Consider the following 27,385-nt stretch of genomic DNA (forward strand, 5'->3'; position numbering starts at 1 on the left):
TATGGAGGTTCCTCAAAATGCTCAAAATAGAGTTACCATTTGACTCAGGAATTCCACTTCTAGGAATTTACCCTAAGAATGCAGCAGCCCAGTTTGAAAAAGACAGTTGCACCCCTATGTTTATTGCAGCACTATTTACAATAGCAAAGAAATGGAAGCAACCTAAGTGTCCATCAGTAGATGAATGGATAAAGAAGATGTGGTACATTTACACAATGGAATATTATTCAGCCATAAGAAGAAAACAAATCCTACCATTTGCAACAACATGGATGGAGCTAGAGGGTATTATGCTCAATGAAATAAGCCAAGTGGAGAAAGACAAGTACCAAATTATTTCACTCATATGTGAAGTATAAGAACAAAGAAAAACTGAAGGAATAAAACAGCAGCAGAATCACAGAACCCACGAATGGACTAACAGTTACCAAATTGAAAGGAACTGGGGAGGATGGGTGGGAAGGGAGGGATAAGGGTGGGGAAAAGAAAGAGGGTATTATAATTAGCATGTATAATGTGGTGGTGGGGTACAGGATGGGCTCTACAACACAGAGAAGACAAGTAGTGATTTTACAGCATCTTACTATGCTGCAGGACAGTGACTGTGAAGGGGTATGTGGGGGGGAGTCGGTGAAGGGGGAAGCCTAGTAAACATAATGTTCGTCATATAATTGTAGATTAATGATACCAAAATATATATTATATATACATATATATATATATATATGGTTTTGGGAGGAGATTTCCACTGCTCTACTCATGCCACCATTTGGCTCCGGCCCCTCACAATTACTTTTTTCTATTACTTATACCTGTTGTTCTAAGCGTGCCCTGCGGGAGGAGACCCTCTGTTCAAGCTCCTGAAGCTCTTGAGCATGTTGTACCTCAGCCTGCAGCTTGATTTTGTTCTGATGTGCATTCAACAGCTCCAGTTCCTGCTGCAGCTGCATTTTCAAAACCTGGCGCTCTGCCTCCTGTGCTTCATCCAAACGCAGCTGAAAGAGAGAAAGAAAACAGATATATCCTCCTGTGAGCTATCTTTTCATGACCTCTGGAAAGGAGGAGGTGTAAGTTAAGACAGACTACTCTTCTAAGGTGCACAGCTGTTCTCTCTTACATCTTGGAGTAAACATCTCTGAAAAAGGAAAACATAGCACCAATGATGACATTATAAGGATAAAGCTATCATTAGCTATTTGGATGATGTCTAAATAATCATTATTTTTTTAAAGAATAGAATCTGATTGATATAAGACTGAATCATTTCTCTCCAATGGAAATAACTATAGAACAGGGACAAGCATGCTACAGCTTATGGGCCAAATCTGAACAGCTACCTGATTTTTTGTTTTTGTTTTTCAACAGCCCACTAGTTAGGAATGGTTTTTACATTCTGAAATGGTCACATTTTAAATGGCAATGTAAGTACCCACATAATAACCACTATTTTTCCTCCTGGCCCACAAAGCCTAAAATATTTACTATCTGGCCCATTAAGAAAACGTCTGTAAACTTACATAGCAAATATTTTGTATCTGCACTCAAATGGAACCACCTGGATTCCCAATCAAGTACTACTTTTCAAACACTGCTTAACAAAGTTGCTTCTCCAATCTTGATATGCTGTTGGTGTATGTACTAAACCCCTGCAAGGCACCAGCAGAGAGCCTATGTAGAACCTCATGTCCAAGTGTATCAAAGAGAATTATATATACATCATGCATATTTCCAAGCAATGCTGAGAACAAGAAGAATATGGACCAGCAGCACTATTTCCCAAGGTGCAGAAGAGTTTTCATTTCCAACTTATTTTAATTGTTGGGATTTTATTCAGGTGGTGGAAGGAAAGGGGTACTATATTTGTTTTGCCTAAGTAAAATAAACTTACGCCTTGAGTGGCGAGCATTTCACAAATGCTGTTGTCACACTGCTCAGCTAAGATGGCTAATTTCTGGGTATGCTCCTCCTTAAGTCGTTTCAGAGCAGCTTTGCGCTCACTCTTTGGTGTAGTCTCCCGTAAGCGATTTCTTAAAGCTTTGTACTGTCTGGTTTGGATTTTGCAGGTGTCCTGGAACTGCTTTTTGATTTGGAGTTTTTTAGACTGTAAAGAAAAGAAACAGACATATAATTTTTAACATGTGGCATTTGGTATAGCATATGCTTACATGAAAAAGCTAGAATAGAAAAGAAGAGGAAATAAAAACTCAGATCATAAGGTTGCAGGTACCTCTACACTTGGGTCAAACCATTGGATTCCATGCAATTTTATAACAAACTCTAAAACATAAGAATACCAAGAACTTCATTTTTCATAGGACTTCAGGCAATACTTATTTTGTTTTTAATTTAGTGACCTGAGTAAATATTAAAATTACCTTTACTTACTGTGTATATTGATGGCAGAAAATTATATTTCTTTTCATGCACTTAGTAGATGTAAAATAATTTTACTGGCCAGGCAATATTTTATCAGATCTCTGAAGCAGAAAATAAGTATATTTACTGTGTTCCTTGTCTAAGACATTTTGCTCCAATTTCTTTTAATGACAATCTCAACTGTAAATATAGTCTGTTGATGGACCCCATAAAAGTAGGATACTAGTAACTGACTGCTTTGTTATTACAATTGTCTTTTCCTTAAGATACTGGACTAGGTAGAAACTATTTTCATAAGGGTTTACTCTTTAGCACCATGAGCAAAAACCTGAAAGTTAACTAATCTTTCAAAGGTCAAAGAAAAGTTATGAGGCAAGGGAAGGGATGGCAACAGTTTTGAGATAAAATAATTTGAGTTCAGAAACAGAATAACTCTGGCTTTAAATCACAAGTTAATTATTCTATGAACTCAAGTTTTAACAAAACTTAGTAAGATGAGATATATTTTATAATGTATACCCATCAAGCCTACGAGTAACAACACTCATTTACTACACAAAGGCAGAACCTATAGTCAAAATTATTTCCCTCAGTATATATACTGCCAGATATTGAATGGTTGAGTCAGTGTGCAAATGCATGTAAGACCAAACACTCTTGTCAAGGAACTAGTTCACACTCTTTGCTCCAATACTACAAAATCAAATATATATCCTTTTCTGCATTTTACACCAATTGAGGTACTAAGTCATAGTCATGTACCTTTATTCTGTGAAGGGTCAAGAAATGTCTAGCTAGAAATACAAACTCTTGGTTTAGTTGGCTTAGCACTGCTCTTAAATACTGCCCTTGGTTAATAAAATTCCTCCAAGTTAGGAATGGAACAATGAAATTTAGAATTCTCTTCTGACTTTGTGTAACAGACTCCATTCTTTAAAAAACTTTTAAATATTCAAATATTTTGCCAAGAAAACTATAGTCACTCCATATCACTAGCTAATGACAAAAAGGAATGCCCTGAAAATTTTTTTCAACAAGATTAATACTTATACCAAGAATAAACTATATCCCTCAATGTTTCACTCAAGTGAAAGCAGGATAAACATGTTCCAGTTGTTTCTTAATCACATAATACTGAAAAAACATCACCTGATGGCAGATGAAGAAATGGCAGATAGACAATAGGTGTTTACCCAAGTCATTCCACAGAAATGGTGCCCAATGTCTACAAATACTGTCAGCTTATCTAAGTGTGCACAGTGAAGTCCTCCTATCCCCCTTAAAGTGTTGGAGAAAGCTGAAATAGTTGCCACTATTGAAGTTGAGCTATTACTTAGTGAATAAAAATTTACCTAAAAAAATTTCAACTGCTACTTACATAAATGAAATGACCTGGTGTTAAAATAGAGTCTGTTTTCTCCACAAAGGGACTAGGGTTACCAAAGGGAAGGGACTGGGTATCGTGGGTGGGGAGGGAGGGAGAAGGGGATTAAACGGCACTATAATTAGCACTGACAATATAGGTGAGTAATGGTGGAAGGCAGTACAGCATGGAGAAGACAAGTAATGACTCTGTAGTGTCTTACTACACTGATGGACAGTGACTGCAATGGGGTGGGAGGGATTGATAGTATGAGTGAATGTTGAAACCACAATGTTGCTCATGTGAAGCCTTCATAAGATTGTTTATCAATGATACCTTAATTTTTTTAAAAATAGAGTCTGTTTTGTTCAAATTGTGCAAGTAGATAGATATATACAACTAAGAGGAACATGGTGATTTTCTTTCCCACTAAAGTAACAGAACAATTTCTTTTATGGAAAATCTTGAGCTTATGTATCACGAAAAGGAAGCTTTCTATCCAAGGTCTGACTATGATTGTGAAACATTATTTTTCCCCTTGATTTTTTAATAGTATCTGTGAGATTAAGACTAGTGTTGTACAAGCTTTCAAACTGAGAAGGCTGCAACAGCAGGGAAAAAAAAGGAAGGGTTAAACAGCAAACAACTGACCTATTCCAAGCCCCAGAGAAATGAAGTCATATCAGATTTATGGTCTGACCAAAGAAAACCAACAAGCTTTCAGTTTGGTTTACTTCTGGGTGCTGCTCACTTTAAAATTGTAATTAATTGTATAGACATGCTTTAAATATCTTTTGGTGGGAAACTCTACTGTGTAGCTACTACAAAGACTAAATAAATCTGGAAAATCATCAAGAATTCTGATTTTCATAAACATTAACTAATGATGGTTATGTGCTTAGTCAACATATGAGCCACTCTGTAAATGATGTTCATTAGCTGTTTTGAAGATACAGCAAAGTAACATTTTACTTGGATTCACAAGGAAAGGGTGAATCTTAGCTTTGCTTCTGTATTTTCTTCAGGATAACCTGTATGAATGGAGCTGAATAGGAATTAGAGATACCAACGATTTAGCTTCTGGTTTTGACACAGATTACTTCTGTGAGTGAAGTTCAGTTCACTTCAGGACAGTTATTCAGGTAAGTGTTGATAGTTCTATAGTTAAATTGTCAAAGAGTTTGAAAAAAGGGGGTAAAGAAGATACTGTGGGATCTGGGCCTTATTGGATGTAAATAAAAGTTTAAAATGTGCATACATGTACAGATTAATTGAGATATACTATGGATGACAACATATATAGTGGGTTGTTTCAGTTTTTTGTTTATTAGGATGCATGTGATTATACTTCACATATTTATTACAAGTTATAAAATTTGAAAATTCCTTGGAATTGTTAACTCTGGTTGATTTTGGTAGAGGGGGCTGGACCAGGTGGCTTAAAGGACAAGGAGAGGGAAACCTTTAACTTTATAATAAATGCACTTTGGCATCTTTTGAATTTTGTATCCTATGAATAAATTTGTCTATGCAAAGCAAATACAAAATTTAAAGTCCTTAGATATTATATATCACCAACACTTGTCTTTCCTTATTTGTCTACAAGAGGGCATATAATAATAACTTGCTTCACTCTGATGTGCTAATTAAAAAAATACACTCCAACTACACATGCCCTGATCTTACCTATGCTACCAAGCACAGAAAGAATGAGAGTAAGAGTGTGATAATTCCACTATTCCTCTTAGGATGAGTATAGGCAATGAAGGGAGAGGGGGTAAAAAGGCATTTTTCATTCACTGGTTTCTGTACTAATCAAGAACTTACTGCCTCTTTTGGATACAAATCACATTCAGAGGAAATAAGATCCTGAAACTATAAAACTTGGAACAACAGAGAGAAGCCAACAGGTTAGTATGTTGATATATAGTTGTAGTATCAACACTGGACATTTGGGTACACTTAAAATAAGATTTTGAACCTCATTTATGGCACTTTCTGCAGTGAAAAAGTTCTGGCCATTTTTTGGTACTCTGCTGAGAAATACATAAGCAGAAGTCTGTAGCTACAGACCCTCTACATCAAAACTAACCAAACATGCTTAAAATGAAAAGAAAAAAAGCTTATTCAATTTCTTTATGGCAGACATTTGGCTTAGACTTTTAGTGTTTACATGATGCCTTTTATCTGTTCTTCTTTGTCAAGAAGCTCAGGCTAAAGTTACCTTCAGACTCCTCGACTGTTGTCGAATCTCCATCACATGCTTTCGCCTTAGTTCTTGTTCTCTCCGTTTATTATGCTCCAGCTGGTTAGTGAGCTCGTCTTGTTGCTGCAATCTGAGCAGCTCACAGCCCATCTTCTGCATTGTGCTGAGCTGGCGGAACTCCAGTTCTTGCATTGATTCATGATGTCGAAGTAGCATCGCATGCTCCAAGACCTTGTGAGTCTGCCTCTTATTTAATTCCTAATTCATAACAAAAGACAAAGGCATAATTTACTGATGTACAATGCCAAAAGAAAAAAATCCTAAGAAACAGAATAACCAGGGTATAGATGTAATCCTCTGATTTAATACTGGCTGCACAGTAAATATTAGAGTTTTATTACTGTAACTGTAGAAAATGGGCAATTGGTAGCATAATTTCCTTATCTGTTCATTAGCTATTAATACTATTTTTAGCAATAAGCTTAAGACATATCAAATCTGTCCCAAGAGACTTAATGTCCTTTCTACTCTCTTTCATTTATGTTTCCTAATTTTGTATTTGAAGAGGACTTCTAAGTCATCCTTTGAATTTCTTCAGTGTATACATTCAATTCTATTACATGCAGTATACCCAGTATAGTGTAGTGGTTAAGAACACAAGACTCTAATAACAATGAAGCAAAACTGAAGGAACAAAATGGCAGCAGACTCAGAGACTCCAAGAATGAACTGGTGGTTACCAAAGAGGAGGGGTGTGGGAGGGTGAGTGGGGAGGGAGGGAGAAGGGGACTGAGGGGTATTATGTTTAGTACACATGGTGTGGGGGATCACGGGGAGAACAGTGTATCACAAAGAAGGGACATAGTGATCTCTGGCAACTTGCTGCACTGATGGACAGTGACTGCATTGGGGATTGGGTGGGGACTTGATAATATGGGTAAATGTAGTAACCACATTGTCTTTTCATGTGAAACCTTCATAAGAGTGTATATCAATCATACCTTAATAAAACTTAAAAAACAAGCAAACAAACAAAAAATAACACAAGACTCTAGGGCCAGACTGCCTGCTTTCTAAATCCTGGCTCTGCTACCAACAAGCAGTGAGTCCTTGGGCTAATTACTTAAACTCTCTGTGCTTCAATTTTATCACTTCTCAAATGGAGACCATAACATAGCTGTTTCATAAAATTAACGTGAGGCTGAAATGAATTCATAAGTGGAAAGCTCTCAGAATACCTACCTCATGATCAATAAATGTTACAACAATTTTTTCAGTTTAAAAAGATCAAATATACAACACACACACATACACTCACACACCCTCTCTCTCTTTTTCTCTGTAGAAGGAAGTCAGACTTGGCCCTTTAGCCTCTGCTGCCCCTTCTCCAGGGGCCAACATTTGGTGCATATGTTTCCCAACCTTCCCCATGCTATCGTGACACAACTATTGCACAAAAACATGCAGTTTTAAAATAGAATAAAATATATATTATAGGCATATAATATGCTTTCTTTACCTAAAAATATAATGGACAAATATACAGATCAGATCAGGACATACAGATCGTTTTTTTAAAGTTTTATAGTAGCTTCTACTTTGTTATAACGTAGTTGTTCTATTTTTTTGCTTTATGACAAATTTTCAATAAACATCTACACATGATACACCATATAACTATGTTACTATTTCTTTAGGGTTGAATTCGAGAAGTGGATTTGATGGATAGAAGATACATGCAAATTAAATTGTAAAAGCTGCTGAATTATGCTCCAAAATGGCAGTAGCAATTTATATTCTTCCCAACATCGCCCACTTTTCCATGCCACTACTAGGACTTACCAATTCTTTAGACTGATCTTATCGAATTGATTCAATTCTTTTAATTTGAATTTCTTTAATTATTAGTGAATTTGAATAATTAACTTATATTTGAAGTTTATTTTAAGCCACTCTTGGAAATAAATTGATCTTTGCTCATAGGTATACCTGATAATGAGAACCGTTGTTTTCACTGGCATAAGTTTCTACATATGCCCAATGAAAAATTTCATGATAATAAAAATACGTTAAGTGGTAGTATATACCTTCATGGCACCCATTTTGGATGAAAAGGCATAAATTATCCAATTAATTTTCTCACATTTAAAAATTAATACTTCTTTCACTCATGGATTTAATATTTATTAAATATTTACTTAATATATATTTATTGAATACCTATTATGGGCCAGCCACTAGGTATAAGGCCTGGATATATCTATCCACTGGATATAAAAGCCCTGAACAGAACCTGGGACTTCATATAATTTCCATTCTACTTGGGGAGAGAGAGATCCCCATAAAAAGTGTGCACGTGTGTGTGTGTGTGTGTGTGTGTGTGAGAGAGAGAGAGAGAGAGAGAGAGGAGTGCAAGAATATTTAAAGAAGGGAGAAGGATTTGGTGATCAGAATTGAGGAGATATGAAGTGAGGGAGAAGGTGAACTGTGTGGGTTGAGTTTCCAGGGAAGAAGGAATTAGGCAAAGAGAAGCAGAAGCGCTCTAAGGCCTTAAGGGTGGGATGTGACTGACATATTTTCAGGAAGATTCTGATTTCATGCCATTTAAACATACCTCCATGACAAGGTCCTGCTCCAAGTTACAGTACCCAAGTATTATCTTTCTTTGGAAGAGACGGCATTGCAGCCCTAGGTACTGTCCCTGATGTTGAAGAAGATCAGTCTTTTCCTCTTCTTGGAAATGCTGGATGTTCTCTATCTGCTTTGAAAGCCATTCCTGTTTTTCTTTCCTTGGGGTGCTCTGGTTTTCATTCAGCGCCTGGCAAGATAAAAAACAACTAAGTTCAAAATACATAAAAATTAACTACATGAACATATTATTTGGTAGCTGGTAATCTTCAGTAAAAGTACCTAATTTGTGCCCACTCTCATGGGCAGGCAGGGCGATGACCTTAAGGAAGTAGGTAGTATTTTTACGTTTCTTGAGTTATCCATGAAGTAGGACAAGAAAAGAGAAAACATACACTAGAAAACATGCATACTTTTTAGCTTTGCACAGCTATATTTATGATGGCTCGTAGCTTTGAAAGCACATAATGATTGGTGAATGAAGTAAAACATCTTTCTTTAAATCCCTCCCAAAAAGGGGAAGAAGGCAGTGCTTTCACGTAAAAATCACACATGAATTAAGATCAAGGTTAAAATATAGTTAAGCATCACTTCTTGATTTTCAACAATAGAAATGCTAAGTTTTTGGCAAAGTTAAGGATGGGTTGAGTATAAAAGACTTTGGAAATTCAATGGAAAATCAAGAAAACTATAGGAAAATAGAGACCTTTTAGAATGGATTTAATATTCAGCACTATAACCACTGCACAAGGCAAGACCAATGTTTTTCTACAGCATTTTAAATATCATCTCACAAACTACCTAAAAAAAATTCATTTATACTGGACAAGATGAGAATATTGACAATACATTCAATGATACAAACCCAAGGATGCTAATTAATACTAGCATATTTCAACCTAAAATGCATCAGCCTTGTAGAGAATATAAATCAGCCATCTTTCCTAGGTCTAAGATGACTTTTCAGAGACTATTAACCCTATGGTTCTTTATCTGTTATTCAAGAAAGAAACCAATTATTCATTACTTTCATTAATAAGATATTCAAACACATAAAAATAAAAAGCACATAAGTTTGTAGTTCTCAACTTACAGATGTCAGTGATAAGACAGGGATAATACAGGCATATACACAAAGACTCACTTGGCTATGTTTTTCAAAATCTTTTGCCAAGGAAACTCCCCACCCACCAAGACGCTAGTATGTCCCTTCCTCTATACTGATAATAATCATTCTAAATGAACACACACACACACATACAAATACACAAAACTACCTTCTAAAAGAAAATGAGCTTATTAGTTAGACTACGAATTATATGCTTGAAGGATTATCTAAACCAACACATTCATTTATAAAACTAAAACCTCATTTCACTAAGAAACAACTATAGAACTGCATTTTGTTGGGTATTTATTTACAGTTGGGAATCCTATTTACCATCTTTTCAAATTCCATGTTCTAGTATTGAGTTTAGCTTTTAGATTACAGTAATGGGAATACATAGCAGGTTATACTCTTTTGAGTCAGAAAAATCTTATCAATGAACCTCACTTGGCAGGGTATATGTAGCAAGGCTTTGTGCCACCAATATGTCCTTTATAAGACTTATATATCTAATTATAGGTCAAATTCCTACACACACAAAAGCACTGTACCAAAGATATTATGGTTATGTCATCAAGGTTAATTTATCTGTGTGCTAATAATTTATTACATGGGCTAGAAATTTCAGCCCATCAGTTTGTAAGAGGGAGTGTAACTGGAGAAGTCTTGGTGGGTGGGGAATCTCCTTGGCAAGAGATTTTGAAAAACATAGCCAAATGATTCTTTGTGTATACGCCTGTATTATCTCTGCCTTCTTATTGACATCTTTGAGTTGAGAACCACAAATTTATGTGATTTTTTATATTTATGTGTTTGAGTATCTTATCAACAAAACTAATAAAGAATTGGTTTCTTTCTTGAATAACAGGTGAAGAACCATAAGGTCAATATTCTCTGAAAAATCATCTTAGACCTAGGAAAGATGGCTGATTTATATTCTCTGCAATATAATAAATATGCAAAAGCTGACACATATCATTTTCATGTCCTGACCACTATCCTGAATAATAATCCCCTTTCAAAAGTTGCCTTGGAACAACCATGGCTTTCCTCAAAGTTAGAGTCCATCTGCAATAAAAAGAAGTTCAAGAAAGCAGCACATAAAGGGCAGACACACATGAAATCATGTAGCCATAAAGACATAATTAGCATGCTTTCCTATTAAAGAAAATGGGATGAGCAGAAATGCCTCTTATCCTTATTCTATGTTAAAATCAGAGTAAGAACAAATTATTATAATCTGAGCCCGAAGTAATCTGAGCCTTTTAAAGGAAGAAATGTATGGCTCTTTTTCATAGCTAAAGTATTTTTATTTCTAGTGACTCAGTTACTCAGTAAGTGCTTAGGAAAGCTATTATAAATAATAGCTTCATAAAATAATTTAAATGTTCAAGAGATCACTCTTTTTAGATCCCACTCAACTGAGGATATCAGCCATTGAAAATAGGTTATAATCAATGTCCTCACTTAAACTGATATATAGTTAGTGGCCACAAACAAAAGAAAAATTTATGCTAATGGTTCTATGAGTAGATCAATATTGAATATAATCAGTAAGCAGGTAAGTGGCTTGAAAAGTTTTATAAAGTAAATACCTTCTTGAGCTGTTTCTTTTGAAGTTTATATTCCCTCTTCTGGGACTTCAAAAAGCCATTCAGTTCTTTCTTCTGTTGGGCCTGAAGATGTTGCTTAAATTTTTTCTCTTCATTGGACATCACTTTAGCCTATAGGAAATTTTAAAAATGGATCAAATTAGCTAAACAGATAAGCTTCAAAGCAGCAGTTTAATACACATTAGCAAGGATACTTCCTCCCACCTAAGAATATAAAATCAGTATAATCATTACCAAAACAAGAATATCCAATAAGTTATTAAGTATTACTCAGCATCCTTATTATTTGAATTTCAGAGAACCAATAAAATGGAACTCATCTTTAAAATGCTGATCTTTTACAGGGTCAGTGTTTTCACCTTTTAGAACTATGTGATCTAGTTCATTGAAGAATGCTGTTGGCATTTTGATAGGGATTGCATTGAACTGGTAGATTGCTTCAGGCAGGATGGCCATTTTGACAGTATTAATTCTTCCTTTCCATGAGCAAGGGATGTTATTTCCATTTATTGGTATCTTCTTTCTCTCGACTGTCTTGTAGTTTTCAGGATATAGGTCTTTCACTTCCTTCATTTGTTTTATCCCTAGGTATTTTATTCTTATTGATGCAATTGTGAATGGAATTGTTTTCCTGATTTCTCTTTTGGTTAGTTAATCATTAGTGAATAGGAATGCAACAGATTTCTCTGTATTAGTTTTGTATCCTCCCACTTCGCTGAATTCAGTTATTAGTTCTAGTAGTGTAGGGGTGGATTCTTTAGGGTTTTTTATGTATAATATCATGTCATCTCAAACAGGGACAGTTTAACTTCTTTTCCAATCTGGATAACTTTTATTTCTTTGTTTTGTCTGATTGCCATGGCTAGGACCTCCAGTACTATGTTGAAGAAAAGTGGGAAGAGTGGGCGTCCTTGTCTTGTTTCTGATCTTAGAGGAAAAGCTTTCAGCTTCCCACTGTTAAGTATGATATTGGCTGTGGGTTTGTCATATATGGCCTTTATTATGTCGAGTTACTTGCCCTCTATACTCATTTTGTTCAGATTTTTTACCATGAATGGATGTTGAATGTTGTTAAATGCTTTTTCAGCTTCTATGGAGATGATCATGTGGTTTTTGTCTTTGTTTTTGTCAATGTGGTGGATGATGCTGATGGATGTTTGAATGTTGTACCATCCTTGCATCTGTGGAATAAATCATATTTGATCATGATAGACGATCTGTTTGATACATTTTTTAATTTGATTTTGTTGAGTATTTTTGCACCTAGGTTCACAGGGGTATTGGTCTCTAATTTTCTTTTTTTGCGGGGTATTTGCCTAGTTTTGGTATTAGAGTGATGCTGGCTTCATAGAATGAGGGTGAAAGTATTCCCTCCTCTTCTACTCTTTGGAAAACTTTAAGGAGGATGGGTATTATGTCTTCACTAAATGTTTGATAAAATTCAGCAGTGAAGCCATCTAGTGCACAAGTTTTATTCTTAGGTAGTTTTTTGATTACCAATTCAGTTTTGCTGCAGGTAATTGGTCTGTTCAGATTTTCTGTTCCTTTCTGGGTCACCCATGGAAGATTGTACTTTTCCTTAATGTTGCCCATTTCTTCTAGGTTATCCAGTTGGTTAGCATACAATTTTTCATAGTATTCTCTCCTAATTCTTTGTATTTTTGTGGTGTCCGTAGTGACTTTTCCTTTTCATTTCTGATTCTCTTTATGTTTACTCTCTATTTTTTCTTGATAAGTCTGGCTAGGGGTTTATCTATTTTGCTTATTTTCTCAAAAAACCAGCTCCTGCTTTCATTGATTCTATTGTTTTAATCTTCTCAATTTATTTAAGCATGCTCTAATCTTTATTATGTCCCTCCTTCTACTGACTTGTGCCTCATTTGTTCTTCTTTGTCTAGGTTTGTTAATTGTGAGTTTAAACTGTTCATATGGGATTTTTCTTCTTTCCTGAGGTAGGCCTGTGTTGCAATAAACTTCGCTCTTAGCATGGCCTGTGCTGTATCCCACAGATTTTGTGGTGTTGAATTAGTGTTGTCATTTGCCTCCATATATTGCTTGATCTGTTTTTATTTGGTCATTGGTCCATTGATTATTTAGGAGCATGTTGTTAAGCCTCCATGTGTTTGTGGGCTTTTTCACTTTCTTTGTGTAATTTATTTCTAGGTTAATACCTTTGTGGTCTGAGAAGCTGGTTGGTACAATTTCAATATTTTTGAATTTACTGAGGCTCTTTTTTGTGGCCTAGTATATGATCTATTCTGGAAAATGTTCCATGTGCACCTGAGAAGAATGTGTATCCTGCAGCTTTTTGGTGAAGCATTCTGTAGATATCTGTTAGGTCCATCTGTTCTAAAGCGTTGTTCAGTGCCTCTGTCATGTTACTTATTTTCTGTTTGTTTGATTTGTCCTTTGGAATGAGTGGTGTGTTGAAGTCTCCTAAAATGAATGCATTGAATTCTATTTCCCCTTTTACTTCTGTTAGTATTTGTTTCACACATGCAGGTATTCCTGTGTTGGGTGCATAGATATTTATAATGGTTATATATCCTCTTGTTGGACTGACCCCTTTATCATTATGTAAAGTCCTTCTTTGTCTCTTGTGACTTTCTGTGTTTTGAAGTCTATTTTGTCTGACACAAGTGCTGCAACTCCTGCTTTTTTCTCCCTATTAGATGCATGAAATATCATTTCCCATCCCTTTACTTTCAGTCTGTGTATGTCTTTGGGTTTGAAGTGAGTCTCTTGTAGACAGCATATAGATGGTTCTTCTTCTGTTATCCATTCAGTGACTTTATGTCTTTTGATTGGTGCATTCAGACCATTTATATTTATAGTGATTATTGATAGTTACGTACTTATTGCCTTTGCAGGCTTTAGATTTGTGGTTACCAAAGGTTCAAGGGTAACTTCCTTACTATCTAAGAGTCTAACTAATCTCACTTACTATGCTATTACAAACACAATCTAAAGGTTTTTTTTCACTTCTTTTTTCTTCGTCCTCCATTCTTTATATATTAGGTATCATATTCTGTACTCTTTGTCTACCCTTAACCTACTTTGGGGTAGTTGATTTAATTCTGTATTTGCTTAGTAATTAATTGTTCTGCTTTCTTTACTGTGCTTTTATGGCCTCTGGTGACAGCTATTTAGCCTTAGGAACACTTCCATCTATAGCAGTCCCTCCAAAATATACTGTAGAGACAGTTTGTGGGAGGTAAATTCTCTCAGCTTTTGCTTTTCTGGAAATTGTTTAATCCCTCCTTCAACTTTAAATGATAATCTTTCCAGGTAAAGTATTCTTGCTTCTGCTTCACTGCATTAAATATATCATGCCACTCCCTTCTGGTCTGTAAGGTTTCAGCTGAGAAGTCTGATGATAGCCTGATTCATTTTCCTTTGTATATGATCTTTTTACTCTCTGTGCCTTCTTTTAATACTCTGTCCTTATCCTTGATCTTTGCCATTTTAATTATTATATGTTTTGGTGTTGTCTTCCTTCGGTCCCCTGTGTTGGGAGATCTGTGCACCTCCATGGCCTGAGAGACTATCTCCTTCCCCAGACTGGGGAAGTTTTCAGCAATTACCTCCTCAAAGACACTTTCCCTTTTTCTCTCTCTTCTTCTTCTGGTACCCCTATAATACAAATATTGTTCCGTTTGAATTGGTCACACAGTTCTCTCAATAGTCTTTTATTCCTAAAGATCCTTTTTTCGATGCCTCAGCTTCTTTGTATTCCTCTTCTCTACTTTTTTTTCATTTATTCTCTCCTCCATTGTATCTAATCTGCTTTTAAATCCCCCATTGTATTCCATAATGAATGGATCTCTGTCTTGAATTTGTTCCTGAGTTCTTGAATACTTTTCTGTACCTCTATGAGCATGTTTATGACTTCTTTTTAAAATGTCTTTCAGGAAAGTTGATGAGTTCATTTTCACTAGATTCTTTTTCTGGTGTTTTTGGTATCTGGGGTTGAACCAGGTCCCTTTAATGTTTCATATTTGTATGTGGAACCCTCTAGTACCCAGAAGGTCTACTCTCTGGAGCTGCTTAGCCCATGGAGGGAAGTCGGGGGTCACAGGGGAGTGGTGCTGGTCACTGGGGTGTTGGGAAGAGCTGTTTCCTGCTTCCCGGCTGCTGTGCTTCTCTCCACAGCCAAACCAGTGGGCCAAACACACAGGTGTAACCCTGTATGTTTTGCATTTGTAGCTGCTGTAGGCAGGGCTTCCCTCTGACTGGACTGACACCAGGGCAGGGGCATCAGCTGGTTTGCAAGCCAGTGCCAGCTTTCCAGAAGGTGCTGCAGGCTGCATATCATGGTGGAAGGCCTCAGAGCTGTGTAGCCAGCCTGGGGGATGTAGCGCCTGAAGTTTCTGAAAAGTTCCCAACCTGCTGGGCAGAGTGTACCTGGACAATTTTGTCTACCTGTCCTTTTTCCTGAGCAGCTAGCCCTGTGCAATCCTTGCCCCTTTAGTAGTCCTCTCACTGTTAGGAAGTCTCTCATACTGCCTGCCTTTCTTTTGTCCCAGAGCAGCCAGATGTGGATCCCCATTTTCCACAAGTGGCTGGAATCTCAGTCTCTCCAAGTGTTCCTCCTGTCTTAGCTTTCCAACCCCACTAATCACCAGAGCACCATGCAATGTGGGTTTTTGCTCCCACAGCACAGCAGATCTCCAGGGCTGGGCATTCAGCAGTCCTAGGCCTCCACCCATCCCACTCCATTTCTCTTCCTTCTGCCAGTGAGCTGGGGTGGGAGAAGAGCATGGGTCACTGTGGATCATGGCTTTCATATGTTACCCTTTAAGAGGTTTGTTTTTTCTCCAGGTGTAAGCAGTCTGGGGCAGCCTTCTTTCCTGTTGATCTTTTAGGGTTAGTTGTATTAACTATATTTTTGTATTATATGTGGTTTTGGGAGGAGGCCTCTTCTCACCTGTCACGTCGTCATCTTTAATCTGATCTACCTGACTTAACCACTGTTAAACAATAAAACTATCAAGTTATCAATCCCATATCTACTGGTTCCCAGACTCAGCACTGAAAATTTTACCTATTATATAAATATTTCTCCCTTTCCCCAACTGATTTGCTTGGTTCTGGGGAACAGATACCCTAATAGCAAAATGCCATCTTGGTTAATTTTGAAATAGTCACAAGTTAGAATAAATACTTTAGTAATACTGATCAGCTACCTCTTTTCCCATAGCAATCTGATGTTTCTTGTTAAGTTTATCCATTTCTGCGGCAAATTTCATACACTGAGTTTCAAAATCTTTTTCTAATCTGAGACAATGCTCATCCATCTCAGCCTTTAGCTTGTTTTTCAGAGTCATCAGCTTTTTTCGATGTTGCCAGCTCATTTCGATGTAACAAGACATTTGTTCTCTAGGCTCGTGTTCTTGCATTTGCCTTGTAACCTACAGCAATGGAGAGGAAAGAGTGAAGTAAAGCAAAACATTTTCCTTTCAAAACCATCTTAGACCAGTCCTCTATCAACTAAGCAGGTAATTCATGTAGGAGAATCCAGTCAACAGCTTCTAATAAAATTTCATCTGAAGAAGCAGACAAACTAGATGGTTCTAAAATTTAAATGGGAATGTAAAGGACCTAGAATAGCCAAAATTTTGAGGGGGAATAAGAAGTTGGAAGATGTAAACTACAGTAATCAAAACACTGTGGTATTGGTATAAGGACAGACTGAATAGAGGAAAGGTACACAGGAAAACCTGGAAACTGACCCACATATATTCAGTCAATTGATTTGCTACGATAAAGTCAAGTTAATTCAAAGAGGAAAGGAAAGTGTTTTTAACAAACCCTGCTGTAACAACTGGTTCTCTGTATTCAAAGTAAATAAATGCTTAATCATTCTACATACAGAAATTGATTTAGAAAGAATCACATGACCTAAACCTAAAATCCAGAATCACACAGCAGAAGAAAACACAGAATATTGTCATATCTTTGGGGTCAGCAAATATTTCTTGGAAAGGACACAAAAAACACTAATTATAATGAAAAAAAATGTACAAACTGCATTCTCAAACAGAGACAAAATTCATAATGTAAGATTAATCATGTAAAGTGAACAACTGAGTAGCATTTTGTATATTCATGATGTTCTGCAACCACTGCCCCTACTATAAAGAAAAAAATATACAAACTGGATTCTTAAATAGAGGCAAAATTCACACAATGTATGATTAATCATTTAATGTGAGGAATTCAGTAGCATTTAGTATATTCATGATGTTCTGCAATGACTGCCCGTATCTAGTTACAAAGCATATTTAACACCTCAGAAGAAAACAGAAAACCCTGTATGTTTTAAGCACTTGCTCCCCATTCTCCCCTTCTTATCACCACCAATCTATTTTCTGTCTATGGATTTATCTATTTTAGATGTTTCATATACTATGTGACCTGTTGTATCTGGCTTCTTTCACCTAGCATGTTTCTAAGGTTCATCCATATTGTATAGCATGTATCAGTACTACATTCCTTTTTATAGCTGATTAATATTCCACAGTATGCACATACCCTAATTTGTTTATCCATTTATTTGTTGCTGGACCTCTGGGTTATTTCCACCTTTTGGCTATTGTGAATACTGCTGTTATGAACATTTGTGTATATGCATTTGCTTAAGTACCTGCTTTCAATTGTTTGGGGTATATATCTAGGAGTAGAATTTCTGGGACATGGGGAAATGCTATATTTAACTTTTTGAGAAGTCATCAAGTGTTTTCCATAGCAGCTCACATTTTACATTCGTACCAGCAATACAGAGCAGGAGTTCCAATTTCTCCATGTGCTCCCTAATTGTTATTTTCCATCTTTGTTTTTGTTTTTCTCTTTTAATAGCTAGCCATCTAACAAAACAGCAGCAGACTCACAGAGTCCAAGAAGGGACTAGCAGTCACCAAAGGAAGGGGGTGGGAAGGGTGGGTGGGGAGGGAAGGAGAAGAGGATTAAGGGGCATTATGATTAACACACATAGTGTAGAAGGAGGAGACGGGAAGGCAGTAATAGCACAGAGAAGACAAGCAGTGACTCTATAGCATCTTACTACACTGATGGACAGTGACTTCAATGAGGTGTTAGCGGGGGACTCGATAATATGGATGAATGTAGTAACCATTGTTGCTCATGTGAAACCTTCATAAGATTGTGTATCAATGATACCTTAACAAAAAAACAAAATAGTTAGCCATCCTAGTGGCTGTAAGATGGTACCTCATTGTGGTTTTGATTTGTGTTTCCCTAATGATTAATTATATTGAGCATCTTTTCATGTGCTTGTTGGCCATTTGTATATATTCTTTGGATAAATGTCTATGCAGGTCTTTAACACATTTTTAAAAATTGAGGTATAGTTGATATATTAATTCTAATAGTCTTTTGGTAGAGTCTTTAGGGCTTTCTGTATGTAGTATCAGGTCATCTCCAAACAGTGACAGTTTTGTTTCACTTCTTCCTTACCAGTGTGGATGCCTTTTATTTCTTTTTCTTGCCTGATTAATGTAGCTAGGACTGCCAACACTCTGTTGAACAGAAGTGTTGTGAGTAGGCATCCTTGCCTTATTCCTGATTTTAGAGGAAGATTTTTTTACGGCCTTTACTCATTTTTAATGGGTTGTTTAAATTGGATTTTAAAACTAAAAAGTTTTAATTTATTATAGATGAAGAAAAAATATTTGCAAGACATATCTGAGATATAATACTTGTACCCAGAGTATATAAAAAAAACTCCTACTAATCAGTATTAAAAGGTGAACACCTGAATAAGAAAACAGACAAAAGACTTAAAAAAACACTTCACTAAAAAGATACACGAATGGACAATAAACACATGAATAGGTGATTCTGGTGCCATCTGCAGTCATAGGGAATTGCAAAAACAACTATCATGAGATTCCATTTCATTCCCACCAGAATGGCTAAAATAAAAAAGACTGACAAACCAAATGCTGGAGAATATGTGAACCAACTGCAAGTCTTATACATTGTTAATGGGGATGTGAAACATACAACCATTTTGGAAAGCTGTTTGACAGTTTCTTATGAAGTCCAACATACATATGCCCTATGACTCAGCAATTTTACCCTATGTATTTGTCATAGAAATTAATACATCATGTTCACATAAAGACATGTACAATGTTTATAGTATCTTAGTATGCTGATGGACAGTGACTGTAATGGGGTATGTGGTGGGGATTTGATAATAGGGGGAGTATAGTAACCATAATGATGCCCATGTAATTGTACATTAATGATACCAAAATAAAAAAATAAAGTATTTATTTCATTTTCCACTTGCCTCTTAGCAACCTCTAATCTACTTTCTATGAATTTGACTATTTTAGATATTTCACATAAGTGGAATTCTAATAATATTTGCTCTTTTTTGTCTGGCTTTTATTATTTGGCATGTTTTCAAGGTTCATTCACATTGTAGCATACATTAGAATGCTGTTTCTTTTCACAGCTGAATAATATTCCATTATATGTATATATTATGGTTTGTTTATCCATTCATGTGTTGATGAACACTTGGATTGGTTCCATCTTTTAGCTATTGTGCCCAGTAACTTTGAAAGCAGTGAAGTTAAAAAGGAAGCATTTCCATCAATTGTGAAAAGGAGTTATCTGACCTTCAAATGTTTTCAAGACAAATGTAACCAGACTAAGAAAATTAGTTACCAAATTTGAAATTTTTTTCACTGAAATCCAAATACTCACGGGTTTTAAATGGGTGACAGAACTACTAGGCATGACTGTGTGGACTCCCTCCATCATGTCTAGCTCTCTCTTGTCATCTGAGGCACCTGGAAAGCTGTTAACACTACTGCTTTGACTATTGGCCCCTCTGGACATACTGGGAACAGACTGATGACGTTTAACACTATGCACTGTCCCTTTCAATCCAGAACAGTGATCTTGTTCCTGAGGGAAAAGAGCATTAGATTCAAATATCTTTATCTCCTGAATTCTTGATTATTGGTACCGAGCACACTGCTTGGCACACCGTCTTTAGAAAGTTAGAGGTCTATTTTGAGAAATTCCCTGTATTTGCCAAGACTAGGAAGTTTATCAATTGTTAGTTGACAGATTTAAAAAAGTGACCAAAAAGCCCAACCATGTGAAAAAGTTAATCAATTTTGAGTTATTTCCAAAGTGTAGTCTTTTCTCTAAAATTTTTGACATTAGTTTGAAATCCATTTCTATTACACATCTCATGGGGTATACACAGAGATGCTGCTCATTTCTCAATGATTCCAATGGTGAAAACAAATCCCAACCTTTATTTTTACTCCTATAAACATCACTTTTACTTATTCTTTATTGAAGCCTTTTATATTTCTTTTCTTCTCAGAATATAGTCTTTAGCCTAAACTTTTCCACTAAGTAATTTAATATTAATTCCTATCTATTTCTGTGTAAAATTAAAAATTGTATATTTAATCATAATTAGAAGACTATTCCGAACAAATCCGGAAAGCTTTGGTATCTGGGCCCCAATATTATAGTCTTATTAAGACTATAATATTCTTTAAGACTAAAATTCTTTAAGATATGCAGAATAATAAATACAGACCCAAGGTATATAGAGGGTCTTTTCTTATATCCACAGCCTAAAAACATTGCTGTTATTCTAATGTTTAATGACATTATAATTTTATTAATTTCACCTTACTGAAATATTTCATATACCTAAAAGAGCCCCAATTTTCTAGTGACTACTGTTAGAACTAAAAGGCAATATCAAAAATAACAAAACTGTATGTAAGAAACTCTTTTATTTTATAGTTCATTAATCATGTAGTGCTTTTAAAAAGAAAAGTAACTACTACTCCTGGTTTCAGAATGCAGGGATCTTTCTCAGTAGAAAGCAATAAAAAAGAATCAAAGCTTTGGCATTGTGACATGAGCAAAGAAGAAAACAGAAAATACGTAGACTAAAAAAGATAGCTCCACAATAATAAGCTTTATATTTTCCTTGTGAGGAAGTTCTGTAACATTTCTCCAGCAAATTTGGAAACATGGCAAAATGGAAAGAACTTGGTCTCAAGAGTCATATATGAATCTGAACACGTGCTTCTACAGTAATAATTTAGTTAACCACTCTAAGCCTTACTTTACTCACCTATAAAATAAGTATTTTAGAACCATGTAGAGGAATGAATCCTTGTACACAACTGAAAAGAATCAAGTGTTCTTAGTAACAGAATAAGAATGCTTGGTAATTTTTTTCCCTCAGGATAAATTTAGTTAAGTCACATGTTTATTTTATTTACTTATTTATTTTTAAAGAAGCAAGAAATTTCCAATTTAATAAACACTTATCAAACATTATATAAAGGGCACTGGGGGAAAGGTTTATACAATAACCAAGATAAGGAGAATGGTTGGTAGTTCTAATGACTTCTGTGTGAGCACCGTCAACTTCCAAAGCCTGTAATTTCAAATACTTCCAAAAGCATGTCCCATATCATCAGACAATCAGCAAAAAAGTGCCCCGTAGCACAGAATTTTGAGAGGGAATACATTAAATAAAAGTTGAACAGGTTTCTTTAATAGACTTCACAGAGCTTTACTATGCTAATGTGCACTACCAAGAGGATGGTTTAAAGAATGCAAAACCTTTTCCCCCATCTGGGTGGAACCTTAGAGAATCACTGTTAAGGCACAATCTGGAAACCACTGATATAAACATTCTTGGCAAGAAAAGTTGCATAAGGAAAGAAGTCAATAAAGAGACCCCAATACTTGAGCCATTTCTAAGTTATTACCTCGTCTTTCTGTGATTCTACTGCTGGTTCATTAGGTGCCTCCTGGGAAAGGACAGTTGCCCTCTGAATGAGATCTTTTAACACTGTTCTAGGGCGCTCCCGATGAACAAACATGTGCTGGTTAAGAGTAGAAGGCAAAAGTCAGGTTGAGACCTACATATTTTTTCATTCAGAACAAATGAATCCCTCCTTAGACCCTAGAGTTACTATCCTAAATAATGATAGATAATGCATGTAATCTATAGTTACCTAGTTCTGCTATGCTTTTTACTTCTTATATTTATAAAATTTAATTTACATGTATACACTCTGTGCCTACATAACATCCCCCATACTTTTTATGAAAACTTTGAACATGACACCTTTGTTGGCCAACTGAAAATGCAGAGTTGAAATAATCAGAGTCTAAGTAAACATTAAGAATTAAGTCCAATTACAGCCCTAAGTAAACGCTCACAAATTCTTAGAACTGATTTCATAGAGGAGACCTGTTCAGTTCTGAATTACATTAGATTTCAACAGGAATGTATTTAGTGATGGTGAATTACGTAACATACCACTTGGGTATTATGGGTTCCTTTATGTTGCTTAAATGACACTTCATAAAACACTAGCAGTTGATTAAAAGACATTATGTATTAGTGATTTTTACCATTAATACTTAATAAAGCTTAACATTATCAAATACAGAAAAGTAGAAAGAACAATTCTACCATTAGATTATCATTGTTACTTTTGGTATTTTTTGGATATTTATTTCTTCTCAGAAATTTTCTGTGTATAGATTTTGTTTTGTAGTTAGCACGGATTGCAGAAAGCTGCCTTGTGCACTGGAGTTCATGAGATGATCTTGAATTCTTTTAAGACTTTTACTTCCTTTACTAGCTCAAATTTATTTCTTCTCTGAAGAGTTGTAACTATATATTATTTTCTTTTCATTGCTGTAAGTATTATGCTATTTCAACTCATAAACATAATGCCTACAGACTACTTCATCAAATGTTCATGCCAAAATTATGTAACCATTATTCTAATTCTGGATAATTATTTTCAATTTTGCATTCTGAGATAAATAGCTTCATACAGTAAGTCACTTTTTTCCATTTTAGTTTTTTTCCTTATGACAGACTGCAACAGAAATGTGATCAGGCCAAAGGGAAGGATGCACTTGATAGATACTTCTTATCACTTCCAATAAGGTCAATATACAAAATGGACCAGGTAACTGAATATATATACAGGTTTGGGACCTGATCACCCAAGGCCAAGTATCCGTTCCTGGAGGGTTGGGTTATTACCAAAAGGGCTTCTTTTGCCTTCATTAGGCAGATGTAAGAAGCCAGTCACATTCTTCCTTTTCCTGAGCTTTAGCTTGGTATGTACCACTATTTATGCTATTCGGTCTTTTTTTATCTGAGAATAATATATCTTATAATTCTAAGTTATTTAACAGTTTTCTACAAATGGATTCTGCTTATTTTTCACTAACATAATTCACAGCTCTACTAAACCTTTTGTTGCTACTGTGAATACCTATTTTTTGGGCTTTCGTTTGAAACTGTAAGTGTGCTTATGGCCTAGAATTCCCAAAGTGTTACTGAAACTTTATACTGCTCTTCTACATACTGTAGTTGCAAATAACCCTACTGAATATGTACTTGATCCTTTCAATATTCTTGCATCTTGAACTGTGTGTTGGTGAAAGTAAACTGAACTTCTTTAAAATTCTAAAACATTCATGCAGAAATTATTTTCTAGTGCAAAAGCCACAAAATTCCTTAGGGTCACAAAGAGATAGAGTCAACTGCTACTCACTAATGCCTTATCTAGATGTTTTAAAAACTATATTAAATTGAATAATACTATTATTGCTATTAATAAGACATCAACCTCAAAATGAAATAAATATGTCTTGTAATTCTAAGTTATTCAACAGTTTTCTACAAATGCATCCTGCTTATTTTTCACTAACATAACTCATAGCTATACTAAACCTTTTGTTGCTATTGTGAATACCTATTTTTGAGAACAGAAAGCATATACTAATAATTTATTTAAATTAGGTAACCAAACCTACTGAAAAATGAATAGAATTCACATCGCTTTTAAAATATTTTCATTGCTAAGTTAGAAAAACATATTTCTCAAAAGGAAACAAAAATGTGATATCCATTTTTAGCAGTTCTTTTGAAATCTCTTTTCTCCCACAGTATTTACATAAATGTATTACACATCATTTCTCTTACTTTCATATTATTTTATATATGACAGATGGATATATCAAGTGTGGTACATACAAAAATTAAATCCAAAGTTAAAGTATGTTTTGCCAATTCTGAAATGCCATGGTTCCACATGAATTAAAATTTATAGTTGTAACTCATGAATATATGCTTGTACATATAAAAATTAAGCCATTTAATACTACTAAATTGAATATTTAATTATATATTCTTTTCAGACATGGTAAAAGCAGTTAATTTTGAAAAACAAATGAAAAAGCAACTACCAAAGTTTCCAAGAAAGAACAGTATTATGAAATTAGTATTTTAGCAAAAACTGGTACCGTACTTAATACTGATTCGGAATCAAAGAAGAATAAAACACATTCTTTAAAACAATTTCTTGGGTGTACAAAACAGAGTATAACTGACCTTTGAAAGTTTCCGTGATGTGGGGCGATCTTCAGGGATTTTCTGGAGGCAAGAATCTACAAAGTGTCGAAAATAATAAGACCTATTGTAAAGGAAAGTATCAAGTGAATATATTGCTATTTCCTTTAAAAACATATCCACAAAACAAAGCATGTGCCTATGGGTGGGAGGGAGAATAAAAATGATAAAAGAAAAAAGCAGACAAAATACACTATATATTTCATCATGTAAGTCTATAAAAAGTTATGCAAAGTAACTAATGAATCTTTACCATTTCCCAAAGATAAATTTGCACACATTATTTTAAAATCCTGCTCTCACATACATAAGTATCACAACTCATTCTACGTTGAGTTGAATTAGGGAAGTCAATCATTTTCCTTTTCACATTCAAATCTAAGATAATATTCTTGTTAGTATTTTTTTTTTCTTTTCTCTAGCCACGTCTCTTTTTTGCTTGACTCTTGGATCATCTTCCATATAGCATGTTTCAGAACATCACGCTATTTGTTTTGGAAGGAACATTTTTTATACCTAAGTATTTAGCATCCTTGAGCAAATGGATAAAAGTTCCAGAAAACAGTAAGATTTTTTTAATTAGAATTCTGTAACATACTATTATATAGTGTTAATGATGAGAATCCAGTAAGGCAGTAGGTAAAAAATATTCCATCAATATTTGTCATCAATAGTCAAATAAGATTTTTAATTCTTTTATACAAGAATGTTTGTCATCAATATTGAAATAAGATTTAATTCTTTTATACAAGAATTCTTTTTTGAATCCCCAAAGTATCAACCAGTGTAAAGACAGCCTGTGTTTACTGTAGCTATTATTTAGAAGTACCATAATAAACTCTTTGTGAAGATTTCTTCAAAACATCTCTATAGAAGGAGCAAAGACCTGTGAACTTGCCTTAATTCCGTAATGCTAAAAAATAAATTTTTGCTAATTTATGCATCTTACTTGTGAATTTTAAAGTATTTGTTAAGTATGGTAGGTAGTCCCCTAGAACTTTTCAAATGCTAGATACACCTGAAGAATTTCCCATTAAAATTTTCTATCACTGATAAAAATCCTTGTTTCCTAAAATCATCCATCTGTTTTCAATAAACTTCTTTACATGAATAACAGTATTATCAAAGAAGCACTAGGAGATGCAACATCAAAGCACATTCTGAATAATAAATAATAACAATTAGAATGATCCAAAAATTATGAATTATCTGGTAACTCTGATAAATTATCTAATCATTTTTACCTATGTTTTATACCATATCAATTATAAACCATTCCCCAATTAAATATCTCTACAGGTTGTGGCAATCTATATATTGCAGCTATAAAATATGAATGTTTAAATCATGCTATTATTATATAATTAGGGTTGTATGTGTTGCTAAGGTACAAAAAATATAGTAATTTTTATACAAAAGCCATACTTTTTGCTCCCATGTAGCATCATGTATCTTTTATTTCTAAACTGAGTTACTTGTATGCTATGAAAAATAGAGATAATAAAGGATAAACATGATGTATGGATAAAATTAAGCTATTTTAATATTTCTTCAGGTTATATACACTTCACCTCATTGAAATGAAATCATTTTGATAACATTATGAAAAAATATTTAAATTTTTCCATGTTGAACAATACATCTCTCAGCCATACTCACCATTCAGTAGACTGTAGTGTAGGGGATTCACTTCTGATGATGTGACTGAAGACACTTACTGAACTATTATTCCAAAAAGGAGGCTTCATTTCCGCTATAAAAGAAAGAAAACTTCCTGTTAAAATATGTGCCTGTTATACAGGAGAATGGAAGTAATTAGTTTTTTTTTTTAAATAAACCCAAACTTAGCAAAAAAGTTGAAAGTAGAGTTCAGAGAACTTATTCAAGGGAGTCCAATAGAGAGGAAATTGCAGTGCTGATGCACATCATCTCTAAATAGTGTATTTTTCCAATAAGCAAGAACATTCTAAGAGAACCTAGTACATTCATTAAATCAGACCATTGATATGAATACATGACTATTATCTAATCCCCAAACTCCATTGTAGTTTCAATCAAATGTCCCAATAATGTCCTTTGTAGCAAAAATAAGCTTCCACCATATGCATCCTTCAAAGAAATTGTCCATTTTTTGTATGTTTTAAACTTACATAAAATTGTTCATAAAATTTCCCTATAATCCTTTCAATATGTGTAAAATCTGGAGTCATGTCCCCTGTCATTCCTGATATTGGTCGTTTGTGTCTTCTTTCTGCTCAATCTAGCTAGAGGTTTATTAATTTCATTACTTTTCCCAAATAACTAATTTGTGATCTCATTGATGTTCCCTATTGCTTTCATTTTCTCCGCTTTGATCTTTTGTGGGTCTCTTTATTTCTAATTACTGTGGATTGAATTTGCCCTTTTTTTTTCTAGTCTTAAGGTGACAGTTGGACCTTGACAATTCACAAGTATAATTTTGACTCTCAAATGTCCCTCAGTTTGGCTTTGTGCTATTACTAAATTTGGTTTACACATCTCTGGCAGGAATATCACAGAAGCAAATATCACGCTTTTCTCAGTGATTCTATGATGTAGTCCATGGTTTCAGATCGTCTTGTTATTGATGGTGTTCACTTTGATCACTTTA

The 27,385-nt window shown here is 34.9% G+C and overlaps 1 protein-coding gene across 1 annotated transcript in view; it reads right to left on the reverse strand.

Annotated features, from left to right (window-relative positions):
- Positions 1–27,385, reverse strand: part of LOC118933451 (serine/threonine-protein kinase TAO1-like) — a 60,656-nt gene that overhangs the window by 12,221 nt on the left and 21,050 nt on the right. The window contains 10 exon segments of the mRNA XM_057505367.1: positions 813–995; positions 1,889–2,101; positions 5,964–6,203; positions 8,560–8,763; positions 11,277–11,405; positions 16,481–16,705; positions 20,034–20,237; positions 22,085–22,201; positions 24,739–24,820; positions 26,416–26,509. Of these exon segments, the coding sequence (XP_057361350.1) occupies positions 813–995; positions 1,889–2,101; positions 5,964–6,203; positions 8,560–8,763; positions 11,277–11,405; positions 16,481–16,705; positions 20,034–20,237; positions 22,085–22,201; positions 24,739–24,820; positions 26,416–26,509 (1,691 nt within the window).

This window comes from Manis pentadactyla, chromosome 8, assembly GCF_030020395.1.
Source record: "Manis pentadactyla isolate mManPen7 chromosome 8, mManPen7.hap1, whole genome shotgun sequence".
In the NCBI taxonomy this organism is placed as follows: domain Eukaryota; kingdom Metazoa; phylum Chordata; class Mammalia; order Pholidota; family Manidae; genus Manis; species Manis pentadactyla.